The following is an 8,925-nucleotide window of genomic DNA, read 5'->3' on the forward strand; positions in this document are numbered from 1 at the left end:
TCGCGCCGCTCATACGTCATTGTCACGAGACAGTCTCACAAAACAAAATCACGGTTTAGTAACGCAGTAACGCAGCCTGCTTGCAGAAAAGTAACAGTAATCTAATTACTATTTTTGCAATTGTAATTCCTTACTTTACTCGTTACTTGAAAAAGTAATTGGATTACAGTAACGCGTTACTTCTAACGCATTACTGCCCATCAGTGGCTGTGTCTGATATGCTAGAGCTGATGCCGCTGTCCACTCACTTCTTTAACCATGGGTTGTGGCGGCCGATTAATTGGGTTGGGGTTGCTCTGCCAAGAATTGTTTGTCCAACCATAGAATAACCAAGAAAATTACAGAGCAGCATAAGTCAACCTGTTCCATTTTCACCTTTGCTTACCTCTGAACATTATGCTTTCCCACTGTCCAATGCTGTCAGCATCAGACACTACACTGATCTGAATTCAGTGGCAGACCCTTAAATTAGTATAACCACTGGTATTCAATATAAGACTGTCATGATCCAGATCAGTGGGTAAGCTTTACTCTGTCACACATCATGTCACAAGCACTGATGTGAGTCTTTCTTGTGACAACAACTACCGTTTGGCTTTTATTTTCAGCCATCATATTCTGATGGTATACCATAAATGCTGAAAGGTACATACAGGTTTTGGAGCAGCATATGCTGCCATCCATCTGTCTTTCTCAGGGACGCCCCTGCTTATTGCAGCATGACAAAGAGTGCAGGAACCAGGCTGGCCTGCAGTCAAGACCTGTCTTCCATTGAAAATGTGTCGCACGTTTTGAAGCACAAAAAAAGACAATGGAGACCCTGGACAGTTGGACAACTGCAAATATAGCAAAGAATTTCACTTTCAGAACTTAAAAAAAAGAAAAATTGTATCCTGAGTTCCCAGACACTTGCTGAGTGTTGTTAAAAGAAGCAGTGATATAACACTGTAGTAAACATGCTCCTGTCCTGACATTTTTGAAATATGTTGCAGGCATCAGATTCAGAATGAGTGTATATTTACAAAACAACCCAACAAAGTCTCTGAGTTTGAAAATTAAATATCTTGTCTTAACTGTATTAAATGGAATTTAGGCCAAAAGGGATTTGCAAATCATTGCATTCTGTTTTAACTCATATTTTAATAAATTGGGTAGCTGTTTTATAGATCTATTAGTGTTCAAACTGTCCCGAGCAAAAGAGGTGCCGGGCCATTTTAGGACAACACGTGCAGTGTTTGTAGGTCTTCTGTGTGTCATATTGGCCTTAGACCACCCTGGTTGTATGTTGGTTTCATTGCCTTCTCTCTCTGCTGTAATCTTACACAGATCCACCTCTTGGACCCTATTAACTAGCTCTCTCTGTCATTCCTACTCGCAGCTCTGTGCACATCTGAAGGAACAGAGTGGAATAAAGAAAGTCTAAAGTCTGTTTATTGTTACTGTAAGTCTCCACTGGATTCTCTTATCTTAAGTTACTGCCTTAATCAATGGGGAGAGACACCTACTTAAAGGTAAATTACACAACGTTTTATTGTCTGTTTGTTAAGAGCTTACCGACATTTATGAATACACAGACTCTTGTCAATAATGTCACGTGATAACAGTAGAGCTTCAGCACTGCTGTCTGGCAGCTGGAATGTGACTCTTCCTGCAGCGGAAAATAGCCAAATGGTTTCTTAGCATACTGTCATGGTTTTATTCCCGTCTTTCAGAGCAAATTTTCCCAACTTGCTCATTGGTTCAGGTTGGGTGGGACTCCATTTGGAAAAAGGTGACGTCACATTAACCACTAGGGGCAAGAGTCATGTCTGAGTTACAAGCAATGGGGCTACTCCCAACAGTGGTGGGGCTCAAATCAATGTCAGAATTTCAATATGAATACATACACAATAGAAGAGCACCATTCCCAGTAGTTGGAAGTATCACGTATGAAACTGCTATGGGTTAAACAGTTATACTGCCTCTGTTACTCACATGCAAAATTACATTGAAAGTAACAGATGTGGACAGTCGCTAGCAGAGGCGGAAACACATCATTGTTTTGCGAATAAGTCTCAAGTCTTTGCAAGTCCCAGTTCAAGGCTGACAAGTCCAATGTCACTACTAAGTCCTAAACTTTGAGTTTGGAGTCCTGAACAAGTCAAATTTATGGTTCACTAAATGTAATGCTATTTTAACAACAGAGTGATAATGTATTACATTTACTGAAATCATGAATGGTTTTATAAACTTTGTATTTAATTGTTAAACACATTTGTTCAACCAAGTGCGACTAAACTTAATTATAAATAAAGTAGTGCCTTTCATAGTATGTTTCATACATACTATGAAAGTGCCTTTCATAGTATGTTTATTGTGCACATTTCTTTGCTTTTGTGTTTATGTAACTTATGTAATGTAATGTTTTTTTTATGTATATCTATTTTTGAAACATTTTTGTTTAAACAAGTGTGGCTGAATTTAATCATAAAACATTACAAGGACACACGGACCATTTACTGCAGAAGAGTTTTGCATGTTTCTGTCCTGTCTTGTTGTATTTAACTCATAAATATTGAGGGGAAATATTGAGGTAATGATTTCTTTTTAAAAATCTGTAAGGCATTTTCTGTGAGACTTTTCTGTTAGACTAATGTTATGTGTTGTTGCATGTTTTTGTTTTATGTCTAAACGATATAGAACTATCAGCTTTAACATTAGTTTATTCAGGAGTTAAAGGAAAATGTATTGATTTCTGGCACAGTTTTTAAATGATATAAATTTTAATCTTTGGGTTTGGACAGTGCAGTGTAATGTTTAGAAGTAAGCCTAAATGACTTATTTTGCCCTGTAATTTTGTTGGTCTTTCCATGGTGCAGCTAACACAAATCTTGACATGGTGACCCCAACCAAACCATCCCCTGCAACAGCCAAGGTTGTAGATTATAATTATAGATTAAAATAATGCTCATAGTTATAAATTTAACTGCCAGGATTCTGCTTTGCTTTTTGAGCTTTTTTTTTAAAGACAGACAGAAAGCACTCCTTCTATATAGATGTCTACTTTTATGCCTTAAGTACATTTTGCTGCTCATACTTCTGTACTTTGACTTCAGTGTCATTTTGTATCACCACTGTTCATATGTTCATATGTCCTTACTTGTTACTGTAACTCTGTATCCAGTCCAGTTTTACTGTTGTTCTTTGAAACCATAAAACTGATCTGAAATCACAACAAGGAAGTGGTTTGTGTTAATTGTTTACATGCTGCCAGGAAACAGATTAAAGATCAGCTTCATATCTCTTGTGCACGCTGCAATCATCTTCCCACATACAGCGCTGAGTCATCGACAAACATCAGCACGTTCTGCCAAGAGGGTGACTCTGTGTGCTTCAGGTGTGCGTATATAAAGAGCAGGGATCCCCTCATCATCACTCCATCACTCAGTTGATACCTGAACAACATCAGCTCACATTTAGCTGACAGGTAAGACACCTGCTGTGTTTGTGTTCATTCAGTGGAGCTCATGCTTCTGCTCTCTCTCTGTACATTTACTGCCTGTTGTTTTTTCTCCACACAGAACCGTCTGTTGATCATCACCATGAAGACTGTCCTGGTCCTCTCCATTCTCCTCTGTGCTGCGTTTGCAGGTCAGAATCAACACACAACATTTAGACAGAGCACACAAAGAGTTGAGTAGTATATAGCCTTACTGACAGAGTTGTGTTTTTATCTGCAGCTCCACAACCAGACGCAGAGAAAACAAGTAAAGAAAAGGCTCCAGGTCAGTATTGAAGCTCTCTGCTGTAACACACACAGACAGTGAGACATTACGTTTAACATCTAAATATAAAACTGTAAACCTATAAAGTCGTCTGTCTGTATGTGTGCCCTTAGCATATCTCAAGAACCGAGCCAAGCAAATGGCCTGTACTAACACCAACCTTAATGTGATTCGTCCACAGAAGCAGCAGTGGAGGTCCCGCAGGAACAGATGGTTGCTCAACCTGGTTAGTGTCCTCTTTTAAATCTAATGCTTTTCTGTTTGGTTTCATGTTTTACTGAGCCTTCACTGTGACAGCCATGTGAGAAAATAACTAATCAAATAATTGAAAAAGCTCAAGTTATCATGTAATATCAAAAGCAAGGATAAACAAGTTCAACCAGAAGGTTTCAGTGCCTGTGTTTTGAGTTTTTCTGAATCAAAACTGTTTGTGGTTTGACGGGAAATAATATAAGATCTTTTTTTTCTGAAGAAGATTGTAATGTTGGATTTGAATGAAAGGGCAGATGTCCACCAAGAACAATTTTACTGTTTGTGTAGTTGCTGTTGAAGAACAGAGCAGTGCAGCTAAAGCTCAGTCTGGTCCATGATCTCTATCACAGCAAAGCCCCTTAGAGTCTCAAAGAGATTGAGAACTGATGGCCACCAGATCAGAGCAGTTGGTGCTGACTTGTGCTTGATGAAAATCATTAAATTAATTTTGGAATGTAGCGTTATTAGTCTAGTCAGAACAACCTGCAAAACTAATGACATTCCCATCAGCCTCAGCTGTACTTTGTGTCAGTGCTTATTAGCTAATGTTGGCACGATACTGTAACACAGTAAACTAAAATGCATGTTAGCTTACTGAGGTTAGCATTTGGGTCAAAGCACAGGTGTGCCTAAGAACCGCCTCACAGAGCTGCTAGCAGAGCTGTAGATGCTTAGTTTGGTTTGAACTTTTGTCATTTCAATGTTAATGTGATTTACTTGATATTTTGTAGTTGTGGCGTTCTGTAATGTCAAATACTTTTGATGAAAAAGAGGTCTGATGAAGCTTTTGATGTTTCAGAGATGGACAAGATGACAAAAGACGTGAAAGTATTTGTGCCAGAAGACTTTGTGCCTGTTCCCAGAAACGGTATTTAGAAAGCCACATCACTTAATAATATATTCTGTAGCTTCTCATTGTCAATTAAGCGATCAAGTACATATGTGAGTTATCAGTTATACTTAACGAGTACTTCCTAACCACAGTACTTCCACATGTTGTTGTACTGTATGTGCAATAGACATTTTAAAACAATAATATGCACACAATAAGAAAACAAAACACATACATATTGACACATTTCAATAACTGACAGTATTGCATATGGATATTCTCCGAAAGTACAGTATATCATATATTTATTTATTCGTCTCTTTTTTTTGTGTTTTTTTTTTTAATTAAATATATATATTTTTTTACATTTTTTAGAGCCAGTGCCTGAGGAGGAAACAGCGCCTGACTGTAAGTGCAACATCACTGTTTAAATCTTTCCTTTATGAAGTGAGGTCATCATCACAACAACAATAAAACCATTAAGAGAATCATAAATATCACAAATGTGCTTAAAGGACCACGGCTGTATTTAGGCTGTTCACTAACCTGCTTAGTTTTTACTTTACTAACAATTCTCCAAAATACATCACATACTTTTCGACATATGTTGGTGTCATTCGAACAGCTGTTTCTGCTGGAGGAGGCTGTAAATAAAGTAAATTAGAAAGGATCTATTGTCAGTGTGATTCAGTCTGTGAAAGTGTTCTGTTGAAGTCAATGTTCTCTCTCTTCTGTCTGTCTGCAGCTCGTAATAACTTCTGTCCAGTGGGTTGGTTCGCCCATGGCTCTCGCTGCTTCCTGTTCGTCAATACTCCCAAGACCTGGTACAGTGCTGAGGTACTGCTGCTATAACACTTGTACATTGTTACTGTGAGCAGTCAGCCTCACTGAGCTCGTACACACTGTCAACAATGTGGCTGAAGTTGGTGCTTTTCCCGTCATGTGATAGACTTTGTTATTAAATCAGTGAAGCTAGTTTAGAACGTACCATCGCAGCACATGAGGAACGCAACATGTTCCACAACACGGAGCATCTGGATGCTGATGGTAGATCAGTCAGGCTGCCACCATCAGTCCATGAAAAGATGAACTTTTCACTTCAGAGCTAAAGACAATTCATCAGGAGAAAGAAATGACACAAATATTTAGCTGTATAGTCACAAAGATTCCTGTGTGCGTCCTCTGTCCAACAGGAGCACTGCAACAACCTGGGTGGCCACCTGGCCTCGGTCACCAACCCCAGAGAGTACAGCTTCCTGCAGCAGATCTCAGGCGGCTCGAGCACAGCGTGGCTGGGAGGCTTCAACCTGCAGGTCTGGATTCATGAAGAAACACCACTCAGTCAGTCCAGATCAAACCCAGGACGTGGTCCAAAGGGGGTCTAGACTTACTCAAGACTGATCTGAAAGCAAATGAAGAGACTGAGACAACACGTCTTTACACTCCTGCTCTTTGTCTCTTAGGGCCAGTGGATGTGGATTGACCGCGAGGGTTTCTATTACACCAACTGGTACTCACCTTTGTCCTCCAGCAGCTACCCCTGCATCTACCTACGAAACAACTGTAAGTCCACCTGTTTGCTTTGGGGTTAGTACTAGAGCTGATGGTCTGGGGAGTGTTGATGCTGACCACCGCCACTAAGCTTTAGTTTTATAAATCTTCATATATCTCTGTTTGTAAAAATCTGAGGGCTTTTTTTGGGACTGGAGAGGCAGTCAAAGCGGGTAAGAGGGGAGCAAGGCCCCATAGAACATGTAGTACACTCCATATCCAGGGCTGTGTCTACACTGGAGGATAGCCAACTGTGGGCAACCTGAAGAGTTCGGGCCTCCCTTTGGTTGTCCAACATGCTCTGTGGTCCCTGACTCCCCTCTCACAGGCAATGACTGCCTCTTGAACCCCAGTGTGCCTGGTCCGTGGGGTCTATGCCCACAGCTCAGAGGCCCTCTCGGCTTTCTTTTAGTGTCCATGTAACTCTGAATCTGATTTTTTTCAGGAATTCATGCTCCTGCTATGTTTGGACAAACAACAGTGAACTTTAGTCAATCACAGTAGGATCCACAATAAGGCATCCCAACCTCAAACCCCCCCTTCCAGTGTCCCTTCCTTCCTGAGCATCCATTCTTGTATCAACTTTGCTTTAGCTATCTAGCTTTAACTTTTATTATTTTTTCTAAAGGCAAATAAATGATTTTACAGTGAACATTATGAAGCAAATTATTTATGTGTTAATGTTGTTATTTTTTTTCTCCTTTTTACATCAACTTTCAGATGGTTGGGGAAACAACAGGTGTAACATTGCCTATAACTTCATCTGTGCCAAGAACCCTTTCGGGTGTTGACGTACAGACTTCACATCTGAGGCCTTGAGAAGGATCAGCCTGGATAGTTTTTCTCTCTGAGGCCAACTTGTGTACTTTGTTTTGTGTTTTACTGAATTATACTTTTACTTTTTGTATTCTTCAAAGTGTGAAATGATCAAGTGTTAAGCAACTTTCATGTTAAAGCATTTTGATTTGTTCTTGTGGCAGCAGTTTCATAATAAAGACTTGTAAGAATGAGACAATGTAACAAGTGTAACATTGCCTATAACTTCATTTGTGCCAAGAGCCCTTTCAATTGTTGACATACAGACTTCACATCTGAGGCCTTTGGGGACGGATCAGCCTGGAGAATTTTCTGTTCAAAGCCAACTTATAAACTTTGTTGTATGTCTAACTGCATTATACTTTTCCTTTTTGTATTCTTCAAAGTGTTAAATGATTAAGTGTTCGGTAACTTTTGTAGTAAAACATTTCTTTTTATGATTGTGGCTGTAGTTCTGCAATAAAAACTTGTTGGAGTTGAACAATGTTTGATCTTCCTTTAAGCAAAACCAAACAAGAAAGTCATTAAGACATGTAAATGTTTAATGTATCTTATGATCATGGTATACACAAAAGGCAGTGTTACTGTAAGAGACAAGACAGAATATTAAATTTTGGTCTAACCATCTAATATGAGACTCCTTTTAAAGGCCTTTCGCGATTGGCCATTTTATGTTCAGCACAGTCTACTACCCGCACTCTTTCACAATGTAGCCACACTGTTTTAAATTGTATAGAAAGTGGCTTGGCATTGTGTTGCTGGAATAAGTAGGGACGTCCTTGAAAAATTTGTCATCTGAATGGCAGCATATGTTGCTCCAAAACCTTTATGTACATTCATTATTTTTGGTGCATTCACAGAGGTGGAAGTTACCAAAACCACTGGCACTAAAACACCCCATACAATCATTTATTTGGCTTTTTAAACTTTGTGCTGACAATTCTCTGGATGGTCCTTTGACACAATGTATACAATTTCCAATAACAATTTGAAATGTGGACTTGTCAGACCATAGCACACTTTTCCACTTTGTGTCAGTCTATCTCAGACAGTTTGTAGAGCCAGAAGTGACCATATCTGGATGAGAGGCTCCAGCTGTGGAAGAGCAAGGGGTGGAACTGACTGGAAGCCAAAGCCACTCAAACAGCCCTGTCCTTAAATATGTGTAACTTTGGCCTTAAAATAATATTAAAGCAATCACGGGGGTATTTTATTGCAAAACAAGGTCATTTACTTATCATCTTACTTTTACTAAAGTAGGGTTTTGAATGCACATATTGTATAACCCTTTAAAACCTGGAGCAACTTTACTTTTCCTGTGGTGCACTCAGATGCCTTTCACAAGTATTTTCACCTTTGAATTAAAAAACATGGGAAAAAGGCAATCAGCAGCATGGTAAGAAATGTTCCACAAATTGCAAATGGAAAAGCTAGCAGAAAACTATATTAATAATGATAATAATTACATATTTAAAAAAAATATGTTACAGAATGTTTTTCATTTTTAAGCAATTTTTTGAATGTCATTTCTGCATTTTTAAATTAAATTTTAAATTTCTTTATTAATCACAAATGGTCTTTAATACTATTTCTTCTTTTGTTTCTCATTTCCTTCTTCCCGTGTTTTTGGAAGAAATCAAGCCAATCAGCTCAGACTTTCAAATGGTTAAATGAAAGCGGATGATTTATAAAACAATTCACCTGTTGTCA

General features: G+C 38.8%; 1 protein-coding gene across 1 annotated transcript; it reads left to right on the forward strand.

Annotated features, from left to right (window-relative positions):
- Positions 1–3,306: 3,306 nt before the first annotated feature.
- LOC121941456 (ladderlectin-like) lies at positions 3,307–7,699 on the forward strand. The gene is made up of 10 exons (XM_042484241.2): positions 3,307–3,466; positions 3,561–3,630; positions 3,720–3,764; positions 3,946–3,990; positions 4,816–4,884; positions 5,224–5,256; positions 5,594–5,685; positions 6,042–6,161; positions 6,312–6,411; positions 7,120–7,699. The coding sequence occupies exons 2-10, from the start codon at positions 3,582–3,584 to the stop codon at positions 7,188–7,190; spliced, it is 624 nt and encodes a 207-aa protein (XP_042340175.2). The 5' UTR covers positions 3,307–3,466; positions 3,561–3,581; the 3' UTR covers positions 7,191–7,699.
- Positions 7,700–8,925: the final 1,226 nt, after the last annotated feature.

This window comes from Plectropomus leopardus, chromosome 3, assembly GCF_026936395.1.
Source record: "Plectropomus leopardus strain MGB_pleo_1.0 chromosome 3, ASM2693639v1, whole genome shotgun sequence".
In the NCBI taxonomy this organism is placed as follows: Eukaryota; Metazoa; Chordata; class Actinopteri; order Perciformes; family Serranidae; genus Plectropomus; species Plectropomus leopardus.

Bases quoted from the DNA above. Each gene is read 5' to 3' on its own strand.
- LOC121941456 (XM_042484241.2), top strand. From the start codon at position 3,582: ATGAAGACTGTCCTGGTCCTCTCCATTCTCCTCTGTGCTGCGTTTGCA. The intron at 3,991-4,815 runs GTTAGTGTCCTC...TTGATGTTTCAG, and splicing joins ACAGATGGTTGCTCAACCTG to AGATGGACAAGATGACAAAA. The intron at 6,162-6,311 runs GTCTGGATTCAT...TTTGTCTCTTAG, and splicing joins TGGGAGGCTTCAACCTGCAG to GGCCAGTGGATGTGGATTGA.